Source organism: Perognathus longimembris, chromosome 2 (genome assembly GCF_023159225.1).
Source record: "Perognathus longimembris pacificus isolate PPM17 chromosome 2, ASM2315922v1, whole genome shotgun sequence".
In the NCBI taxonomy this organism is placed as follows: Eukaryota; Metazoa; Chordata; class Mammalia; order Rodentia; family Heteromyidae; genus Perognathus; species Perognathus longimembris.
The window spans coordinates 33,679,271-33,703,856 of NC_063162.1; the positions used below are offsets into that span (position 1 = coordinate 33,679,271).

The window sequence follows — 24,586 nt, forward strand, 5'->3', positions numbered from 1 at the left end:
ACAAATTGTACTGCGATGAACATTGTTGTGCTGGTGGCTTTACTCTGTTCTTGTTTGTGGTCTTTTGGGTAGATGCCCAAAAGTGGGGCTGCTGGGTTGTAGGGGAGCTCTATGTTTACCCTTCTGAGGAATTTCCATCCTCCTTTCCAGAGTGGCTGAACCAGTTTACATTCCCACCAACATTGAAGTAGGGTTCCCTTTTGGCCACATCCCCTCCAACATTTGTTATTGTTAGTTTTCTTGATAGAATGTCCTTTATCATCAAATGAATTCTGGCTTTGCAAATCTATTTTCCAAGGTCCTGCATTAACTTACTGTCAAACTATAGGACAGCTCCACAGAAATCTCAATCCTTTCAGGTGGCTTTGTCCTGCTGAGTTCATCACAGTGTGCTGTTATTAAAGTATATTCCTTACCTAGTTACCTTCATCCACTTTTTTCAGATTCAACCTGCACTATTTCTTAAGGTCTCATTTCCAACTCCACACTTCTTAGGAATCCCTGTTTTTCCTACTTTTTCATGTTTATATCATTCAGTCTTATGGCTGGTCTCAAGTAAACAGGTGTGTTGGAAAGAAGCCTGAATTCATCAGAAGAGCTCAAATGTGGCAAGAGAATACCTGTGTTTGCTTTGGTTTTGATGAAGTGTCATATTAAAGGATGTTTGGAAGGAAGCCATGCATGCATCAGTTCTTGCTACTTTATTCCTTTTCTACTTAGGTGAGCATAGTTTTACATCACTAAAGAGCTAGCCAAGTAAGAATTTGCATTCTAGCTTCTTAGTTCAAATGTTCTAGAAAGGAAGGGAAAGAGAAAAAAAAATAAGAGTTAAATTGGAGAGCAGAATTTTCTTGTGGATTTTGACATCTCTTCATCTTTTTGCTTCTCTGTTCCTTTTCTGTTGCATCTCCTTCAGGTCATATCTGTGACCCAATTACTCTGGTAATATTTGCTCAGTTTTTTCATTCCCAATCGTAATTCACTCATTCCCTCAGTTTAATTTGAGAACTCTGAACAAGAGAGAGAGAATTCTATCTTTTATGTTTATCTCCTTGAATTGTATCCTGGCACTAGCAAACAGTTTTGTTCAACACCCAATACTTTTTTTGTTTTTGTCTTTTCTTTTTTGGTACCAGGGATTGAACCCAGGATGTTGCAGTTGCTAGGCAAATGCTTTGCCACTGAGCTACATCCCAGCCCCAGGACCCTACACTTTATCTAAGAGTCTCTGGGCATAGTACAAAATTGGCTTTTTAAGGTTAATGTGGTAATTTAATTTTTGTATTATAAAATTTGAATATATATACATATATGAGAAAATAATAAGTATTTTGTATACCTACCATAAAGAGATTCAACTACCAAAATTAGTCATATGCTCATTTTTTAAACCTAGTTTTATCTTAGTCTAATGTTTGAATATATACTATTAGATATGCCACTTTAAAATTAAAGTTGGTTTGTAGTCGTATGCTTGATAGTTATGTGGTATTCAGCTGAAATATTTAATTATCCGTTGTCAAAGACAGTGGCATGGCAGAATAGAAATTAAAATTCAATCTACATGAATAATAAAATTTCCATGTGACTATTTTGAGCACAGGTTACAATTTGTTAAACAAGCATTGTGTAGAAATTATTGTGTAATTATTTCTCTTATATTGAATTCTCCCTAAACCTTAAATTAAATTTTTATCTCTACAGTTTGTAATTAAAATATGATCATATGAGTCATTAATATCATTCTGAGTAGTCACCAGGGACTGGTATTACTTGTGAGCCTCTTTTTCCCTCCATGCTGTTTCTTTAATTCGTAGTCTTTGAATTTTGTAAATACTTTGGATATGTGTTCAGGTATTCTCATCTCCTAAGGGAATTAAGAGCAATAGAAGCCCTAGTCGATAACACCACTGTGGAAAATTATGAGCAACATTTTGCCTGAAAGCACACCTAACTTTTTAATGAAATAGAGCAGTGTTATGACATTAGATTTAAATGTGTGTAAGAGGTTAACCTTTCCATACCTCTCATGAATAACTCATTGCTTTTGCAGGTTGTTATTCACAGTTGAAATTCTCTAATTAATTTTTCTCTGATTTTTTTTTTTTCTCTCCAGCTCTTGTAAATGTGAAACTCTGGGCCATTGATCGACAATGTTTTCAAACAATAATGATGAGAACAGGACTCATCAAACATACCGAGTATATGGAATTTTTAAAAAGGTAGGACATGTTCCTTTCTCCTTTTGAGAGCATTTATTGTTCTTATAAAATGCACCAGAGTGAAACTTCTCTTGTCTTTAATCTCAGGCTTAATAGCGTACAAATTTAGAGAAGGACAAGACTTTGTACAGGCTTCTTTATAATTCTGGTGCCAATTTTCAGGATATGGGAATGAGCCAGTACCTCTAAATTTTATCAGGTGTACTCAGCCAGTCTATATTTTCCCAAAGAAGTATAGTTCACAGGAACAAATAAGAATTCTTGAAAAGAAAAGAATATTGTTCATTCTGTTTATTGGTTAATATATTTAAATTTTCTCTGCTAGATGCACTATAGTGGATAGCTAAACTCTTTATTCTATGAATTTCCACTGAAAGGGAAAAAGTTCCAAGAGGCAGCTTATTATCCTTTAATCCTGAGCTTAATTTCTCAAATTAAATATATGTCATATTGCAATTCATATGGAAATATCAAATGCTTTTCTTTCCTTGAGTCATATATGATTATAATAACTCCATATAGAATGAAAATAAAAATGCAACATTTTATTTCTTAGTAATATTTGCTGATATTCATTGAAACAAATTACTTTGCCTCTAAGTTTATTTTAAAGAAAATATAGTATTTTTTTTTTTTTACTAAAAATAATATTGACTATTCTGAGTGTTAAAAGCAATACCTTGCTTGGTGTACAGACTGTGAGCTACTGAGATTTCATTTTTGAGAGCTAGAATATTAGAGTACTTTTGGTTTATCTTATATTTTCATTTTTGTGAAGAAATGGTTAAATAGAGCTGAGAAGTCAAATTCACATTTTATTTCAGCGATATATCATAACAGCTATCTATTGAGTTTTCTTCAAATGCAATCTTAATACTCCTTACTTGGGTATTTCTTGTGGTTAATTAATTTTGTTTCTGCCTTATCTTTTATACATTTTTCATTTCTACATGAAATCTTTTGGTTATAGTCCTGCTGAAGGGACAATGAAATTCTAATTTGCTATCAAGTAATAATATATTAAAATATTTCTCTGTCAGCAGGGTGTTTTTCCTCCTCAGTGTTATTGGATGACACATGTAGAAGTAGAAATATAAATCTCTTTACAATTTTAGTTTGCAAAGAATTTATACTGTTTATGCACAATATCTATGTGTGTGTGGCAAAATGTATCTGTGTTATGTGCTGACATGTACTTGGGCATATATGTATGTGTGGGAAAAGAACAGACATAGAGAAACAGAGGGAATAATATCGATTTCAAAACTTAAAATGCAACCCTGCAAAGATCTCAATTGCTAATCAACACACTACTTATCTGTGTCACAGATAAGTATATCTATGCATTGTGCCTTCATCATATTAATTTAAATACCTCAGATTTGTTTTCTCAAGGAGATAATTGAATGTTGCTGCTTCAGGAGAAAGAGATGTCTGGTGCGTGCATGTGTGTATGTGAGTGTGTGTGTGTATACCATAATCAACTCTGGTTGTGATGTCAGTGTCAGAATTGTGCAATCTGTCCTGACAATTTAATAAAACTTGGCTTTCAAGAATGAGTCAACACATTTTTATTGATCAGCTGAGAGTGAGAGCAAGTAGAGTTTAACTGGTTGAGTGAAAATGAACTTGACCCCAATCTGGATCCCACTTTATATTAGGCTCCTTTATAAAACAAGTTTCCACTGAATATAGGACTGGGCTGGGAGTTCGGAGACAAGATGATCATCATTATCTATTTTAATCTTACTAAATGATGACAGTGACTGGTTCTCTCTCTATAACTCTTCAGTGACTCACAGTTGCTACTGAATGACTTATATCCTCATTGTCTGGACATTCAAGACCTTCCTACAGCCAAAGGCAGCCAATTCAGCCGGTTTCATTCTTGTCTTAGACAATCCAAATGATTCCACAGACCTGAGTATTTCCACATCTCTTTAGAGCACACTCTCCCCTCTCCCCTGCATTTGTTCCCAATCGTCATTTCTCTTTTCCCTCTTTTTAATCCAGCTAAAGGCCTCCTTGTCCACAGACATTGACCTCATTCTACAGAGCAGTAGCCTTATTGCTGGAATTTTCTCTGTTCTTTGTCCACTTCGATTATAATTAAACTTTTCAGCTTATCTCTACTCATAAACCATTCACTTTTCATGGATATGGTTATGTCTTAAATATTCTGGCATTCTTTTTTGATACAAAATGTATGACTTTATAGATATACAGCTGACAGAATAGTAAATCCAGGGACAATATATAATTTTTAGAGCTCACTGCAAAACAGTGGTATAAAACCCTGTTTCTGAAAGTCGTTTAAAATTTCACGACACCAACACATTATTAAATCATACACAGCCACCCTCTGAGAATGAGCTTTGTGCTGCTGTACAAATCATAGACTCCTGAGGCTGAAGGTGTGAATAACATTTGTTTCACTCTTACATTCCCAAGTTAACTATAGTTAATACCATTTATTTAGCTAGGCTATGAAGAGGTGGCATAATAATACCTAAGGAAAATACTCAAAGGTGTTGTCAAAATCTCAAAACACCAAAATCAGTTAAATTATTTTCTAGTATACAATCATTTATTTCCTTATTTGGTATTACTTTTTAAGTAAATTTGTGTATCATTCTTTTACATAACATAAAAACATTAACATTTTATGTAGTCAAACCAATTGATCTTTTTTATGGCTCCCTTTGTAGAAAAACTTACCAATTTTCATACTATAAAAATACAAACTTGCTGGGTGCCGGTGACTCATGCCTGTAATCCTAACTACTCCGAAGGCTGATATCTGAGGATCACAGTTCAAAGCCAGCCCAGGCAGAAAAGTCCATGAGACTTTCATTTCCAATTAACCACTAGAAAACTAGAAATGGCCCTGTGGCTCAAAGTGGTAGAGTGCTAGCTTTGAGCTGAAAAGCTCAGGGACAGTGCCCAGGCCCACAGTTCAAGCTCCAAAACTGACCTCGCCTCAAAAATATATTTGTATAAACTTCACTAGATACTATGTTGAAAATGAACTATACAACTTGTGGGCTGATATGGGAGGGAAAAACTGGAAAAGAGCAAGGGAAGGGGTGACATTGTCCAGAAAGAAACATACTCTAATTGACTTATATAACTATAACCCCTCTGTACCTCACCTTTATAATTAACATAAAAATTAAAATTATAAAATCTGGGCATAATAAAAAAAAATGCAGTGGCTCAATGCCTGTAATCCTAACTACTCAGGAGGCTTAGATTTAAGGATCATATTTAGAAGCCAGTGTGGGCAAGAAAGTTCATAAAACTCATCTCCAATTAACCACCACACAACTGGAAGTGGTACTGTGGCTAAATGTGGTAAAATGCCCAATGATAGCACCCAGGCCCGCAACTCACAAAAATATTAAAATATATATATATATATATGTAAACTTAACATATTAAAGATCTCTAGCAGTCTATGAAGGGAGGGTCTTTCTCTTTATATGTTTGTTTAATAAAACTTCCATCCGAATTTTCAACTAGGGATATATATTTTATATTTTGTCAAGTATTCAATGAGGAAAAGAGGGCTGGGTATATAGCCTAGGGGGCAAGAGTGCCTGCCTCGGATACACGAGGCCCTAGGTTCGATTCCCCAGCACCACATATACAGAAAACGGCCAGAAGCGGCGCTGTGGCTCAAGTGGCAGAGTGCTAGCCTTGAGCGGGAAGAAGCCAGGGACAGTGCTCAGGCCCTGAGTCCAAGGCCCACGACTGGCCAAAAAAAAAAAACAAAAAAAAAAAAAACAATGAGGAAAAGAATTTGTAACTAACTGAAAATAAAACCTCTAGAAAATGACAATGAAAATCATCAGATTCTTCTCATGGAAAGTTCTCTATTGTATATCTCAATGCCTTCCTAATCAGAAATTTCAGGGACAGCCACTGGTTAAAAGAGGTACGGTCCAAAAATCACTGGTTATCTCCCCTTGACAATCTCCCTCTTTATTTTCCTTCAGGAGCACATATTTGCAAGAGGACATATTACACATCTACATGCACTGCTAACATAAAAAGACTTTTTCTTAATTGTCAAAATTAGGTTTTATTTTGATTCCAATATATTTGTCAAGTATATAACTACCAATCATGATATCGGCTCCCTCTTTGCTATTAGATACAAAGTGTGATTCTGCTCTTTAATCCTTTTTAGTCATCTCTCTTTTGTGTCTGTAGTTGACATTCCCCAATAAAAAACACCAATGTTCTTATGTAAGCATGGCAAAAAAAAACCTCTAAGGGGCAGAGGTGCCAAATGTGGTGTGATTGCTATAGGTCCAGAAAAAAAAAGTGAGTTGACAGCATTTTCCATCATTTCAGGCCACTGAAAAAATATTTTTGTTTTTGAGATCAATTTTGGAAAATGAGCCAAATAACTGACAGAGTTAATTTGTGCTGCTTTTCTCTGAACATATTCTCTGGTGCTTCAGTTGGCAGTGGTATCTAGGCCCAGAAGAGCATTTGAACGTAGCCTTGTGGCCAGTGGGTCTGCTTGTAAATCTGGGTTTTCTTTTGTCCCCAAACGATGATGCTGATGATCACCATGACGATGAATTCTGATTTATATAATTTATTGCATTTTCAAATCAGACTCTCAGAAAAAGCTTTTTGGAAACTAAACTACTGAAAAGATTCTGTTGGCCTTCAGAAAGCCTTTTCCCCCCATCCACTAGAGAATTATTTTATGAGGCAGATATACCCACATTATAATTCCCAAGTTAAACTTTTATGTAACTCCTAGAAGAAAACTTAATTAGGTTTGCACCTTGTCCTCAGTGCCATGCCTGTTTTAGCAACTGCTGATGTTTCCAGCTATCTTTGCTTCTTCTCATTGCCATTGTCACTGAGTAAGGGGTTGATCAAGATGCATTGTACAAATAATAATCTGGCATATGTAATTATAGCCTCTTTGTATAACTACTTAGTCACAAAAAAACAGAACATAAGGATAAAAGTGAGTAAGGAACTTAAGAAACTGTTTATCTTACTGACGAAAAGCAGAGTAGATGAATATTTAAACTGCCTAGTATCACCTAGTTTCTGGGAAATCTGAAATACATTTCTTATAAAATGTCAACTCTCTTTTGTTCAAATCTCTAGGGTAAAATTCTCCAGTCTTGACTAAGCTTATGCTCCACTGTTTCATAATTCCTATAGGTTGCTCGGTAAGACTCATGGTAAAGTTGTCATATCCTCTCTAGAAAGAAAAAAATGACTGCACACAGATGCCAGTGTAGTATCAATTTTGAATGACAGGTGTGGGGGTGGGACAAGAAAATCTATATTTTAATATTTAATAAGTTCTCAGATGCTTCTTATGATGCTTGAAGAAACATAATCATAACAGAAAATGAAATTAGAAAATTTCTTTCAAATATTTTAGGTATTTCAATGTATTACTGATAGGAAGAATATCTGGGTTTACATTTGGTTTCATTCAGTACAGTTGTGTTATTTTAGGCAGACATCTTTAAGCCTAAGGCTCAGTAATCAAAAATAAGAAACCTTTCTCTGTGAGCAAGCATAATTAAAAATAAACAAAACAATAGCAAATGTTAGTAAATATTTATTAGGCATATTCTAAGCACTTGAGATATATTATTATCTTTAGTGGTAGAGTGCTTGCCTAGCATACATGAAGAGCTAGGTTTGATTCCTGAGTATCACATAAACAGAAAAAAACTAGAGTGCTGTGGCTCAAGTGGTAAAGCATTAGCCTTGAGCAAAAACATCTTAGGGACAATGCCCAGTCCCTGAGTTCAAGACTCAGGACTGGCAAAACAACAACAGCAACACACACACAAAAGCCTTCTATAGTAAATTAAGCCAAAGAATTAAATGAAATTACACAACTAATTGTAGAAAGAGTTAGAACTTCTATTTTTTTATTTATTTGGTGCTGTACTGGAACTTATACTCAGTGCCCAGGCAGTATCCCTTAGCCTTCTTACTCACGTCTAGCATTCCTTCCACTTGAACTTCAGCTCTACCTCTGGGTTTTTTGTGTGTAATTGGAGATAATCTTGCCCACTTTTCTTCCAGGCTGCCTTCAAACCTCAGTCTTCAGATATCAGCCTGTGAATAGCTAGGATTACAAGCATGAGCCAGCAGTACCTGTCTTCATAACTGTTCATCTTAAACTCTACCCTGTGCTACATCAGTAAATGCTGGGTATCCACATGTCAGTTCCTAGGTACTGATTTGCAATGTACTAAATTGCTTTTTACTCTGTTTCGAGATTTCTGCACATGTTGACTGTGCCCTTGAAGCACCTAGATTTTTTTTTGGTAAGAGGAGTGGTGGTAACTCTGTCCATTTCCTAAGCACCAATAGTAGTTTTCTTCTTCTCAAATTCTTCCAAATCCAGAATACACTTTCATAAATAAATAATCAATATCAATTTAAGAACTATCATTTTAAATATCCTCAAATACATGATAATGTCTTAAAATTACATAAATTCAATAAACAGGGGCTTTCATTTGTTTAGAAGTCTATCTGCTATATGCAAAATATATCATTATTACTAAAGTGGCTATTAAATAGGCAAAGAACTGTGTCTTCTATAGAAATTTAAGCAACCGGGCTGGGGAGATGGCCTAGTGGCAAGAGTGCTTGCCTCCTTATACATGAGGCCATGGGTTCAATTCCCCAGCACCACATATACAGAAAACGGCCAGAAGTGGTGCTGTGGCTCAAGTGGCAGAGTGTTAGCCTTGAGCAAAAATGAAGCCAGGGACAGTGCTCAGGCCCTGAGTCCAAGGCCCAGGACTGGCCAAAAAAACAAAACAAAACAAAAACAGAAATGTAAGCAACCTGTTGGGGCTCTTCTGGCTCATAGCTTAGATGGAAGTCTACAAACAGAATCCATTCTTACTTAGGAACTTGCTTTTAAGGAACTGGAATGTTCAGATATTTATAGAGTATTTCTTATATTCTTTCACCTGAAAAAAATCAGAATTCCACTTGTTTTTACTTTTCTTTTCTTTTTTTGATTAAACTATTTAAGGAGTGACTATATTGTCCATTTGATTCTTTGAGATAGTATTTCTGGAAAACCAAAATCATCATTCTCATTTGACCAGACTTTCCTCCTATAATTTTTTTTTAAGAAAAGGAATATTGTATGCCAAAATAGCTCTGGGTATTTTGGAACATTTTATTTTAAAGAGTAAGTGACAGACTATTAAGCTTTTAAGCTTTAAGCTCTAATAAAGCTTTTCTAGAAGATTGTGAATTCTGCATTAGAATTAAGCTTGACAAAAATGGCATAGTCCTAATTTGAAGGGAAATAATATGAAGAATAAATAAAGAAGAACATCCTCACTGACTTCCAAATATGCCTGCTTAAACACAGTATCACATCTGTTCTCATTAAATGTGACAGGAGGAGCAGGTAACCATTAACTTTCATGCTGTCATCTGTTATGCACAAAGGTTGCCATATTGATCCTTTTAAAGAAGAGCTGAAGTCCAAGTGGTAGGGATTCTAGACTTGAGTAAGAAGGCTAAGGGATGCTGCCTGGGCCCTGAGTTTCAGTTGCAGTACAACACCAAATAAATAAATAAACAGCAGTTCTAACTCTTTCTACAATTAGTTGTATAATTTAATTTAATTCTTTGGCTTAATTTATTATAGAAGGTTTGTTTGGTGTCCCTAAGCAATGCAATCTCATATATCTGCATAATTAAGTGCTGATAATAAAAAAAAACTATTCATATGCACGTATCATATATAGATACTTCTGCTTCTACATTTTTTACTAATCCTTGCAAATAATTTAGATGTTTGATATATTAAACTTGTGATTAATTTCTCCAATTTGAATTGGTAATGGATTCTATACAGATATATCTGATTTGATCTAGTGGAAGACAAAACCCTAGATGATTTAGCACATTGATCCTTCCGTTATGCCTCTTAGAATGCCTGTGTTTGGAGGGATGAGTCTCTCTGAAGCTCATAGGCTAACTTTTTGTCACTCTATCCCTGAGGATATGTTCTCAACACTGGGGTTTAGAAAGCTAAAGCTATGTGATAAATTAGCTTAATATTCTCCCATTTTGTTGTCACTTTGAGTTTAATAAGTTATGCCTGTAGTGAGGCTTATTTTATTTCTATGCCATTCATATTGAGCCTGCTGGCACAAGTCCTATGTTTTAAAAATGTTTTGTATACAATATTTTGAAGTCTAAGAGAGTGAGTTCTTTTTCACAATGAAAACTATTCTGCTGAAAGTAGAGGTGTGGTTCAAAGTGGTAGAGCACCAGCTAAGCAAGCATGTAAAGCAGAGTTCAATCCCCTGTGCCAAGAGGAAGGAAGAAGGAGGAAGAGAGGGAGGGACGGAAGAAGGGAGAAAGGAAGCAATTTATTCTGCAAAGAACAAATTCACAAAGCATTTGCAAAGTCTTAGGGGAGTTAAGAGAGTAAATTTTTTTGGATCTCAGCTACCTACATTTCTCTACTTATTAATTAGATTCCTCCTTCCCCAGGGTTGATGAGGAATCCAAAAGATCTTCAGTGAGGAGGAGAACACTCTGCCAGGAGGCTAAATAAATATTAAGGTAGTTTTAGACACTGAAAGCCTCTTAGAGTGTAAATTCTATCTGTTCTGGAAAGAGGAATCTACATCTGTTGGTTGGTTTAGACCCTGAACTAAAGAGAAGGAATGGGTGTCATGAATTCTAGCTTAATTTTGTTATCCTTGAAATAAAGTTAATTATAATTTATTCATCATGATGATTATACCAAGGTGAATTTTTAGTGAGAAGTTAAGAATCTGGCTAGTTTAAAAAAATTTTTTTTAAATGGAAAACCATCCCAACTTCTCTACTTTGTCTCAAGTGCTTTGCAACAAAACTATGAACTCAATTGTAAACATTGACCCCAACTCAAATGAAAAGCAAGGATGAATCAAAACATGCACTACTTGCCACCTTTCATACATTATTAATTTAATTTTGCCAAGATTCATTGAGGAAATCAGAATTATCTTCATTTTACTGAGGAAGTAATTGGAATCATGAAGTTTAGTGATTTTTTTTTCTTTTTCTTTTTTTTTTTTTTTTGGCCAGTCCTGGGCCTTGGACTCAGGGCCTGAGCACTGTCCCTGGCTTCCTTTTGCTCAAGGCTAGCACTCTGCCACTTGAGCCACAGCGCCACTTCTGGCCGTTTTCTCTATATGTGGTGCTGGGGAATCAAACCCAGGGCCTCATGTATACGAGGCAAGCTCTCTTGACACTAGGCCATATCCCCAGCCCTAGTGATTTTTTTTTCTATCATCATGAGACTAGATTCAAATTAGATTCAGTCTCACATTTTATTCTGTTAATTGTACCAGGCTGACTTCCTGATGTCACAGGAAGAACACTATGTCAGTATTGATAATTACTTTGTATAGAATTAAAATATCAATTAGTGAATATGCAAAATATATTACAAATATGAATAATGTTCAGAAAAGTCTTGGAAATACATTTCTGGTACATTTTATCTATTAAAGAAAATTTTTAGCATATAATTTTGGAATCAGTGTACAGTATACATATGTATGCTTATATGTATACATCTATATATCAAAGGAATCTGGGCCTTTAAGATATAATTTAAAATACTTAAAAGGGAAGAGATATTTTTCCTTTGAATTTTCCATGATTATATAATTTTTAGTTTACTTTGTATAATAATAACAACTAATAGAGTACTTATGCAAAATCCTAGAAGGATGGCAATTAAGCAGCATAGCTCCAGTTAGCACATAAATATATAAAATGTTTATAATTATTCAAGACTTTCCAAGAAATTAAATAAATTCTATCTTCCCAGTTGATTCGATGTGGTCCTATGGGTAAAGATTGCATTTCGTATTTGAAAGAACCTACTTAAGATTTGTTTTGTTGTACAAAGAAAAAAATCAGTAATTTGGGAGAATGAATATGCATGTTAATGAATATTACTCTAAATGGCATCAATTTTTTATATCCTCCTTGTCATATCCCTTCTTTCTCTTTCTCTCCTTTTTTCCCTCTTACTTTTAATAAATCAATAAAGTAAATTATTATATTAATAAATATAACATAATTATTAAAATAAAACATTTTAATAAATTTCCCATGTAAAACTTTTTGTACAACTAAAGTGATTTCAAATTTACATTTGCCTATATAATGTGTTACATTGTTCGACATATATTTTTATCACATTCATCTCAATTACCTTTCTTATTCCCCTCATTCCACCCATCACTACTCTACTTTAGCATGACACTAAAATACTAACAATGCACGATCACTTTTTTCATTTACAACATATACTTTACTGTACTAAATATATCCAATTCATCCTGTGTGGTCAGACACCACACAGAAGGTGTGCTACAAATGGAGCATCAGTGATTGGACCACCTGTGAGAATCATGAAATCTTTACTGAGCATGCAGAATTAGTCAAGTGTAATTTTGTTTATGTGTACGTATGCAGACACACACACACACACACAGACACACACAGACACACACCTCACACCAAAGTTAGTTAGCTTCATAGTGAACAGGAGGTAAAACCAATGTATGAGAACAGGAGACTCCCCTAGGACCATTTTTTTTTAGTCATTTCCCACTTAGAAAATCAGATTAAGAAATCTTTCAGATTAAGGAAATCCTGTCTCCCCTGTGACAATTCACCCAGAGGCTTCACTTTTTTACTTTTCATATTTCTGATATCCAGTTAATTGGTCTCTCTAATACTGAACAGTTCTTATTTCAATTTAAACTTCCTAGCATAATTAGACAAGAGATATCCTGCTTAGTTATAAAAAGAGTCAAATTTTCCAGAAAAGAGATACCTCTCTCCACATAGAACTAGCATTTGTCTTTGTTGTTGTCCTAGTTACTTTTTTTGCTTAGTTTTAAGGGAGGTTCTTTTTGTTGTTTTGAGCCACAGTGCCACTTCTGGCTTTTTCAATTTATGTGGTACTGAGGAATCAAACCCAGGGCTTTGTGCATGCTAGGCAAGCACTTTACTACTAAGCCACATTCTTAGTCCATACATTGGATTCTTGACTTCATCCTCCCCTTCTTCTCCTCTTCATTTGTCTACCCCTTTCTCCTTGAGCCCAACCATCCCTTTTGAGTACCTGCTTCCTGTTTTTTTTTATTATTAACTTTATCTTTCTAAGGAATTACACTATTTGACTTCTTCTGTGACTCTACCATAGTTCTGTTAATATATTTGTATATATTTACATATTACCCAATGTATTTACTTGTAACTTTATAAGCTAAATCTAGCTTCCACATATGAGGAAAAACTTACATCCTTTGTCTCTCTGGGCCTGACTTATTTCACTTTGCCCAGGATGTCCTAGACAAAAATCCTCCAATTTTATATTTCTTACTATACCTGGGATTTAAGGAGGTATATGTTACATTGCTTAATTTTTCTTATTGTTGATGTTGAGATGAGGTATTAAGAATCATGTTGCCTGGGATGGCCTGGAATCTCATCCTCTCAATTTCTGTCTTCTAAATTACTGGGATGACACCACTGGCATCCAGAATCAGGACTACTAGAATTTCTTCTTCATAGTCCTTGATAGAACATACTGGCATTTCATAGAAATCATAGCTGATTTCTTTTTTTTCTTTTCTTTTCTTTTGGTACTGGGGATAGAACCCAGGACATTGCACTTGCGAGGCAAGCACTTTGCCACTTAGCTACATCCCAGCCACCACTGGTTTCTCTAACTTGTCTTTTCTATGCAAATTTCTCAATAATGTGATCATATCACATTGTATCATGATGATGTAAAACAATGACAACACTATTCCCAGAAATCAGAGATTTAATTTCAGAAATCCTTGCAAATTGCAAATTAAGGAATAAAACTGTTTTTACTTTTAGATAATGTTTCCACCTTTCTGCAGGTTATATCAGTTTCTTTAGAAAATACAGGGATTTTTGGAAAGACCCAATTATCCCTCCTTACCTTCTGTTTGATATGTCTTACTCTTATTTCCTGGTAAGTCTGGCGCCTTTATCTGTTTTTAAGATTGCAGAGCATAGTTAGGAATTAAGTCCTTTCAAAAACTGCTGTGCTAGAAACAGAGTAGCAGTGATTGGACCACCTGTGAAAAGCATGGCATTCTTCCATATTGGACATGCAGAATGAGTCCAAGGGAAACTTTGTGTAGTCGTGATGTAGAGTCGACTTGCAGTGCTTCAGGATGCCACTCCTGGCTTTTCTAAACTCATCTTTGTGTGTATGTGGCATTCTTGCTCTATCTTCTTAAAGCTTTTAGTGGTAACTGTCTGGAAATCACAACATCCGCACATGCTCCCTTCAATAATGGGAAGGACAGTGTGCTCAGCTACTCCATTCTTCTGCTTCAAACACGTCTTCATATTCCTCAAATTGATCTCACCTGCACATCATTTCATCTACATCTCTTAAATTGTTTGGCCAAGCATCAGTTGCCACTGAGTGTCAACTGTCAAATAAAAACTGGTAAAGAAACAAGGTGGATAAGAAATATATGTACTGCCTTATGTAAGAAACTGTAACCTCTCTGTACCTCATTTTAACAATAAAGAAATGAAAATGAAAAAATTATCTGCATTGAAGGAGCTGCTGACAGGAGACATATAACAGGAATGGCTCTTATAAAAAAGACAGAAGATAACAAGTGCTGACAAGGAGGACAAATAATTCGTACACCATTGGTGGCAATGTAAACTGGGAGAACCATTGTGGATGACAGTGTGGATGGTTCTACTTAATCAAACTGGTATTTCAAAGAGATACTGGCACTCTCACTTTGGTGCAGCATATTCACAATAGCCAATGTATTAGGTTAACCTAAGTGTCCATAGACAAATGAATGAAGAATATCTATATCTATATATAATATGTATATGTAGTATAATTTTATTGTGTGTGTACACACAGTGAATATTATGCAGCTTTGGAAAATAAGAAATCCTGTCATTTTTTAATACATGGGGGAATGAGGGAGGAGGTACCAAACAGTACAAGAAATGTACCCAAGGCCTAACGTATGAAACTGTAACCTCTATGTACACCACTTTGACAATAAATAAGAAAAAATAAAAATAAATTTAAAAAGATTATCCTGAATGCAATAAAAACTGAAAACTTTTACCTGAAATGTATGGCAAAGCTATGAGAAACTTTGAAAAATTATAAAGGATTAATAGCTCCCATATTAGCCTCTTAGTAGTGTTAGGGTTTTAAGAAAAAAACTATGTTTTTCACAAAACCTGGGTAGTATCCCTTCTCCTTAATGAACATATCTCTGATTTTCAAATGTTGGTACTAAGAAAAGCATTCCTATTAAAATTTAATTTATCATCTATTTGTCTTCAATTAGCATTCCTATTAAAATTTAATTTATCATCTATTTGTCTTCATTTGGTCTAACTTTAATTCACAAAATGGATCCAAATGTTTTGATTCTCAGACTCCTTATAGTACTAAATGCAGCTGGAGATTTCAAAGTACTTTTATTTGTATGGGTTTTAGCTATTTACATTTATCATAATGAAACTGAGAAAAATTTAAAAGATAATGATATGAGCTCACATTGCACTTAGCTGTTTTACCCTCTAGTAAATTTAACTGTAACCTTGTGAATGAATCAGACTGAAATAGACAGAAGACACCTTAGACTTGTGATAAAAACAATTTTGCCCTGCTGTGTAATTGCACCACAGATCTTCCAGCTTCTGTCTAACTGTAATGGGTGTGTGTTCCTGTGTACACAAATGCATGTGTATGTGTGTCACCATTGAACAATTTCTCTTCTCTTCTGTGCCCTCAACTTTGGATAGACTCTCAATTCTATTCTCAACTCTTAAAAGATCATGTTTTTAAGCACAAAAAGAAAAAGTACTACATGATCTCAGTTGTACGTAGAATCACATTTAGAGAAAATTTATTGAACAAACTCAGTCACAAGTTTATTTTAGTTTCCTCTAAGGACAACAAACCATCCAACCAACCAGCCATCCCTGCAGTGGTGCTGAGAGATGGCATGTAGATTGTTCACTCTATTCACACAAAAAGCAATAATTAGTTTATTTCAGTGTCAACTGGTAAATTATTACCAATTGTTTATAAGTATTAAGGCTTCATCAAAAAGGCAGAATTTATAAACATATTCAGGGCAAAGCTATAGCTTATACAATCCTAGATTTGTTGACCATCTCAGCATTCAGGTTGTTTAAAACAATGCACATTTGACATTTATGTTTCTGTAGGTGAGAAATCTGGTCACAGATTAACAAGGTGCCTGTGGCTAAAGGTATCTCATGAGATTGCATTCAAGCTATCTTCCAGCCTCCTCTAAGGACTAACCCAGGATGAGGGATTTGCTTCTAAGCTCATTAGAGAGGTTGTTGGCAAGTCTCAGTTCCATGTCAGATAGTAGTCATTTCTTTGGGGCTGCATCACAGGAGAGTTGACTTTTCTTAGGGCAAGACTAAAAAGAGAATAACCAAGAAAGAACCCATAATGTTTGATATAGCTGAATGTGAAGAGCCTGCCACTTCTCCTGTATTCTAATCTTTAGAAGTCATTCATTAAGTACAGTTCACAATTCAGGTTGGGCTGTGGCAAGATTACCCAGGACATAAAAACTGGGAATCCTGGATCCTTGGGGCTATCTTAGAGGTTGTTTACTACAAATGCCCAGGTCCAGAATAGAATCTAGATCCACTGAGATAAAATGTATAAAGGAAAACTCAAAGACGACTAGGAACATTTGAATATGAATTTGTACTAATAGTAGAGGATGCCATTAATTGGTCTCAGTGAGGCTGTGATTATCTATTCTTTGGAAGACACAGGCTTGAATATTTTATTCAAAGTGCTATAATATCTGTAATTTATTTCCTTAATTCATGATCAAACACATACACAAAAATGGAAAACGTAGATCGCACAGATGTGATTGCTAAATCTGGGTAGTGTATATGTGGATATTCATTGACCTCTTCTCTCAGCTTTGAAAGTTCAGCTGTTGAAAAGTCTCTTTGGAGGCTTTTCTAAGAAAATAATGGGTAAAATAGTGGCTTAGTCATCTTTACTTCTACCTTATTCCAGAAAGGCCAGGAAAGCAATTTGTGTAGAGCTACCGAAACTTTCAAACCTATAAGGGCTATTCAGGATGCTCTGTAAGTAAATCTAGAATATTCAAGAACCCAGCTTCCCCAATATCCACTTCCATTGCTGCAGTGTGCACCATATTCCGTACCACTTATATTTATAGGGAAGTCGATGGGAACTCTGTGAGTCTAAGCATGTAGAGATGTTTAGTTGCTGAGTGCATTAGATATGGTGATGTTTATACCAAGTTAGACTGTGATTTTCAGTACAGTCTAGTGTTTCAATTATATTTTCCTTTAGGGCTTGGCTTTAATTTTAAAAGATTCTACTTCTATCTAAATCTTTCTTTACCCCTGAATATTGAACATTATTTTCACACTAAGATAGTAAAGCTCAGTGTGGCTTAACATCTACGAATCACTAGACCCAGTTTTTGAGACATCTACAATTTTCTAGATTACAGCATGTTCTGAGTTGTAATAGTATTATGATTCTTTATAACACCCTATCTGTGAATTTTATCTGTTTATGGGTACATGCTCACCAATGTTTGAAAATGTGGCTTGTTTTGTTCTTCCTGGTCCTGTTGCAGTGTAGTTGTGATCTCCATAGTCATCATTTTTTAAAGTGCTTTCAAAGTGTTCTCAAAAACCTGTTTACAAAAATAGCTAACACTTTGAACTGTGAGATCTTAGCCTCAGAAATAATTATTAAATGTGTTAAAGTTTTTTTTCTTAATAATTCCATTAGCTATCCTCTATTACATCTAAAACAATGATTAATTGAGGCTTTTATCAGACTAATATATGTTCTGCCAATAATATATTGATTGCTAAAATAAACATCATTCTTAGAATTTAGTGAAGAATTTGATGTGTGATTACTAAGCTCTTACTTTTATGTGTGTATTTATAATTGAAATTCAGGAATTTTTCATAATTTAATCATATATCATCAGAACATTAAATTTTGCATAGTAAAAATTAAACATGTATTCCTGGTTTAAGAAGAACAAGTAAAAATACGTGAAAGCATAAAGAATAAAAATGAAATAATACTTCAAATGTAATATACAGGAAAAAACAATTGATAACATGTTAATCCATTTTAAATCCTCAGAGGTGGAGCTGTCACTCAAGTGGTAAAGCACCAGCCTTGAGTGGAAAACCAAAAGCACAGCATGTGAACCTTGAATTCAAGTGCTAACACTATCACACAACACACACACACACACACACACACACACACTTCTCTCCATTCATCATGTTAATGTCAGTGAAGTCAGGAAGGATTCTCTGCATATAACAGGGGGCAAAAGGAACGAAGAGAAAAGTGAAGAAGACTAAAAGACTAAGAATCCAAAGGAAATCCAAAACTGTTATAGAGACTCCATAAATCAAGCCAAGTTCCTACTATTTTGTATCTGTACAATCCATAGTTTCCTAAATCTCAGGGCGCATCATCCTTATAGTCTTAGATTACTAGCCATGCTTGAGTTTTTCTGGACATTTTAGCTCTGTGAATAGAAGAGGTTTGAGTGGTAGGCAACCATTTGCTCCCAGAAGAGACTTTCTGGAAATTCCAGTTGGTTTTTTTTTTCACACATGTACATAATTGGCCAGAATTGATTTTCCAAGTTGATGAGTGGTTCACTATAAAGGAGGAATCTTGAAAAGAGAAACAAAAATGTTAGAATAAATGGAAGTAGTTTTTTTTTTTTTTGCCAGTCCTGGAGCTTGAACTCAGGGCCTGAGCACTGTCTCTATATTCTTTTTTCTCAATGCTAACAGTCTACCACTTGAGCTACAATGCCACTTTTGGCTTTTTCTGTTTATGTGGTACTAAGGAATTGAACCAGGCCTTCATGCATGCTAGGTCAGCAGTCTACTGCTAAGCTACATTCCCAGCCTAGGTCTTTTCCAGTTTTATAGAAAATAATTCTCTCTAGATGGTGTAATAATGGGTGAATCTGTGACTTAGATTTCTCTCTAGTTGACATGTGTATATGTATGTGTATATGCACACATGTGTTATATTTCACACATTTTTTCCTTTTTCCTTCTTTCCTTCCTTCCTTCCTTCCTTCCTTCCTTCCTTCCTTCCTTCCTTCCTTCCTTCCTTCCTTCCTTCCTTCCTTCCTTCCTTCTTCCCTCCCTCCCTCCCTCCTTCCCTCCCTTTCTTCTTTCCTTTCTTCCTTTCTCTCTTTTTTTCTTTCTCTTCTGTCTTTCTTTCATTATTTCTTTCTGTAAAGTACAAAGAGTTTATTCAACAAAGTGCAAGTAAAGACTGCTCAAGAGAAGAGCAGAAGGACCTAGAAATCGGTGGAACTTCTTTTTGAAAATTTTTTATAATAAGCTTAAAAGTTAATTTTTATAGAAAAGCTGAGTATTAAACCTTTTCCTTGTTTTAAAGCAATTTAACAATTTATTTTTCAGACAACCTGTATAAAAATAATACTGATGTTTCAGTCTAAAGAAAGTGAACAGATTCTCTAAAAAAGATAAGAAACTTTCCACTACCACACAATTTTTGCATAATTGGAACCGTCAAGTATTGTGGATAATCTTGCCTAAATCAGTCTTGTTGCAACCACAGTTGGCTCCTTAAAGGTAGAGACCTGATGTTAACGAAACACTTACTAGTGTTAGGGGAATTCAAATTACTTGGAAGATTTACAATCTACTGAATCACCACAAACTTCTTTAGTAAGGAATCAGGTCAAGAGTATGTTAAGGGGCTGGGAATATTGCCCAGTGGCAAGAGTGCTTGCTTCATAGACACGAAGACCTGGGTTCAATTCCCCAGCACCACATATACAGAAAATGGCCAGAAGTGGCGCTGTGGCTCAAGTGGCAGAGTGCTAGCCTTGAGCAAAAAGGAAGCCAGGGACAGTGCTCAGGCCCTAAGTCCAAGGCCCAGCACTGGCAAAAAAAAAAAAAAAAAGTATGTTAAGATGCATAGGTCAAGATGCACAGTTCAGAGTATGTTTAGATAATTATATTAAAAAAGAATCCAATGCCTTTCCTTTCAACCCTGTATGTGTGTTGAGGTACCAGCAAAACAGGGCAGCTCATGATCTGGTGGCATACACTAGTGAGCTAACCTCAGTTGTAAACAACTCAGAAAAATACATAGACAGTGGTTTGTTCATTTTGCAGATGAGCAAATAGTGACTTAGAATGTTGCTATGCTCACAAGCAAATAGCACAGCCAGGATTACATTTGTATTTATCTGCCTTTAAAGCCGATGCCCTTTCCATTTGGCTAAGCCATGGCACAATAAAACTTTATTTTAAAACAAAATAAAGTTGAGTTTCAAGAGGAAAACTTCATCTAAAGAGAAGAGTTCTTTTTGGCTTTAACAAGACTGTGGGATTTTAAGTCAGGCACTTCCTACTCTTCTGATGTCATAACAGACTTTGAGTGCATTGAGGGCCCATTTAGGGTACTGTAAATGAACTCTTGAAACCAGGAGGCTATGATTAGTTACAGAGTTTATTACTTCAAATAAAACTTCCCCTGTCCCTATAGCTTTAGAAAAGAGACAAAGAAAGATGGTAATCAATATTTGCACTTGATTTGGAAATAGAAACTTGAAGAGGTTGTAAATAGCATCTCTGTGTTTTGTTTTAAATGATGTGGTGATGGTTTCTATAAAGAAAAGGCTCAAAGACTGGGTTGCCATCCAAAGGATAAAAATCAAATTCAGTACATTAGTTATGAGTGGCAACATATCTGGCCCTTACAGAAGGACCTGACTTGTTCAATCCTAGACTCACAAACATGAAATAGGTTCTCACTGGAGCTGACAAAGAGGGGCCTTCAGGGAAGGCTTTTTATTTTGTTGTTGTTTTTTTTAACCAAGTGTGACTAGCAGGTTTCCGCCTTTATTGGTTCCCTGTAGCTAGGAATTTGAAGAGCCTTAATGTGAGTAGGGCCATTTAATTTTACTAATTGTAGTTTTATTTTGTGAGCTATCAAGCCTTGTCATGCTTATTATATAAATGGTTGTGAAATTCTAATATTTGGAGTAATTGAATGATGTTCTATCTTACTAGATGAGAAAAATTGAGCTTTATCAAGAATTAATTTTCAAGGCTACATAGATATGGATGGTAGAGCTATGTTCAAATACAAGATTTTATTTTTACTGTTAATAATTTATTTTTCATTAATATTTGGTTGTACAAAGAGGTAACTGCTACCATGTCCATCTATATATACAGTGCATCTTGTCCACGACCATCCCTTCCATCATTCCCTCTTCTCTGAATCATATACAGTTTTTTGTTTCCTTTTTTATAAATATGCCTTGAATATTAGGACACCACCATTCTTTTTTCCATTCATTGCCCTTCTCTCATAAAGCCCCTGATAATTCATTTGGTTAAACTATTGTTCGAAGAATTTATTGCATGGAATTTCACTTTAAATGTACTATATTTTAGAAAGTTTGCTCATGTATATAAGGTTGTAATTTGAGTCTATGATCCACACATGAGAGAGAATATGCACCCTCTTACTTTCTTGGGCTGACTTACTTCATCCCAGATAATACTTTCCAGAGCCATCCATTTCCCTGGAAATAACACTTCATTCTTGATGGCTGAGTACAACTTACATATTTAAATAGATTGACTGATGAATCAATTTATAGATCACATTTTCTTGATCCACTTATCTGTAGTACAGTGTCTGGGTTTGTTTCCATAGCTTAATCAACATGAGTGTACAGATGCCTTTGTTGTACCCTATTATGCAATCTAAGCTCAGGTTTTCAAATTCAAACTTCATGCCTTTTCCACTGTACCACATTATTACATCTAGTACTACTTAACACTAACCCAGAGCATTGTCTGAAGGATCTTTCCTTGACTGTATTAGCAGAATTTTGTACTTCTTGTTAGACTGGTTGCACAATTATAGTATTTATATAAATACATATGTATGAATTTGAGGGTCAGATGTCAAACTACTAGAAAACTAATAAGAAATAGGATTTTTTTCATTCTTCGCTGTTGAGGCTTGATGATAAACTATGCTGAAATAAAAGAAGTAAAGTTGATTTCCCTGCTAACATGATTAAGTAGCATTATTCAAGTACAAAGTTTGTCAAAGCACGATGTTTAGATATGGTTTATTATGATGGCAAAACTTACTTTGAGATCAAATTTAACAGGCTTTCTAAAGTTCTTCTAAATAAATATTTAGAACAAACTCATAAAGTCTTCGGGATAGAGTAGTTAGAAGCATTCAATAGCATGCTGTATTGGGTATAGAGGAGTAAGGAGAGGAATATGAACAATATTTTATTAGTTCAAGGAATTTTATTTTTGAAAAATATTTACTTTCCTAGTCTCACTTTCTGCTGGTTGCTACTACAGAGTTTCCTATTCCTTCCCTAGACCTGATTTCCTTAAGTTGATTGACAGCTTTCTTTTTTCCTCTCTGGCCTTGTCTTGCTTTTCTAATTATTAGTAGAACTTTATGTCTTCTTTGCAAAGTTAAAGTCCCTAAGTCCCTCATTCCTCATTTTCTCTGTGAACCCTGGATTAGGAGCCTGTCCTTCATGATATAATAAGTTATTGGGGGGTGTATCTTTTCAATAGCATTTATCATACTCTCTCAGCTTTGAGTTTTTAAGAGCAGAAACAATGTCTTTTCTTTCCAATAAATCTTGGTCTGGGCCTTACTACTCTCTCAGCACATGCTATTTAGTTAATTGAATGAATTAAGGTTTATTTGATTTGCTTAATAATGCATGTTTACTTCTAATTTACTCAAGTTTTTGCTTCTAGAGAAACTTTTAGTATCAGACTCATTGTAGAAGGAAATTTGCCTCACCAGTAGATCATACGTTATTACACTTTAGTTTTGTACACCTCTCTCCAGAAGTCTGAAGGACAGCTGTTTTAATTTGCAACATTTTGTGGTCACTATCAATATAATTATCTTAAAAATGGTAATAGTACAAAATATTTATTGGTTGAAAGCTGATCCAGAAATGATGACATATGCAGTTAATGTTGAGGGAATTTTAGGAACATGGCACTAATACCAGAGGAGAGTTAAAATTTAACTGTGCATAGCTTTGAAAAGTACCCCAAAGGCTTTTTGTCCCCAGAGTTTTTTCTGTTGTTGTTGTTGTGGTGGTTGCTTTGTTTTTATTTTGTTTTATCCAAACTAATATGTATAACAAATACAGTCTTGCATGTAACAGTACCTCTTCTCTCAGGTATTATTATACAGAAAAGTGGTTCAAGTCCATACACATACAGAAAGGGAGATGAAACTTAAACACAAATAGTGATGCCCTGTTCAGATTTTGGACAGTTGGCACAGAGTTTTTTAAATACATCTAAAAGATTCACCTAGATCTCTTGTACTCATCTCCAAAGAGAGCCTTTTCTTTAATCCAGAAATATAAATAAATTTGTTTGCAGGATTTCTGTGACTACACTAACACCCTAATTTTGGGGGATCGTTATTCTTTAAGCTATCTTCCCTTTATGTTCATTGTCTCTAAGGATGAAAGCACAAGATATTTGGGGAATTATTTTCTTTAGTCACATTCCTAGACATTTCAGATTCAAAAGCCGGCAGGATTAGATTTCCCAAAGGATGAAATTAATAATAAAAATTCTAGGCCTATTTGAACCAAACAGGAAGGCATGGGAAATAAAGCAATCAAGTAAGCTCTGAACTGAAAGTATGGTGATAGCTCTACCTATGCAGTCAAAACAATGTCTCATTAGTGGCAATGAGTTATTGTTGTTGATGGTTCCCAAGGAGATTCAGGAACCTGATCATAGAAAAGAGCTTAGTCACATTAAGAATGTCTGCCAGAGCATAAATGGGTTCTCAACAGGAATGTGTGAGAACTACAGACATTGACATTCCAGGACTGTCTGTACCTTCAACCATTGCCATTGGAAAGGCTGCTTTTTATTTATTTTACTTTTTTTTTTTTTTTTTTGGCCAGTCCTGGGCCTTGGACTCAGGGCCTGAGCACTGTCCCTGGCTTCCTTTTGCTCACTCTGCCACTTGAGCCACAGCGCCACTTCTGGCTGTTTTCTGTATATGTGGTGCTGGGGAATCGAACCCAGGGCCTCATGTATACGAGGCAAGCTCTCTTGCCACTAGGCCATATCCCCAGCCCCTATTTATTTTACTTTTGTTCCTTATTTTATTTTACTGTGAG

General features: G+C 35.1%; 1 protein-coding gene across 1 annotated transcript in view; it reads left to right on the plus strand.

Annotated features, from left to right (window-relative positions):
- Prkg1 (protein kinase cGMP-dependent 1) overlaps positions 1-24,586 on the plus strand; it is a 919,569-nt gene that overhangs the window by 579,266 nt on the left and 315,717 nt on the right. The window contains exon 4 of the mRNA XM_048338777.1: positions 2,117-2,222. Within this exon, the coding sequence (XP_048194734.1) occupies positions 2,117-2,222 (106 nt within the window). The remainder of the gene's footprint in view (positions 1-2,116; positions 2,223-24,586) is intronic.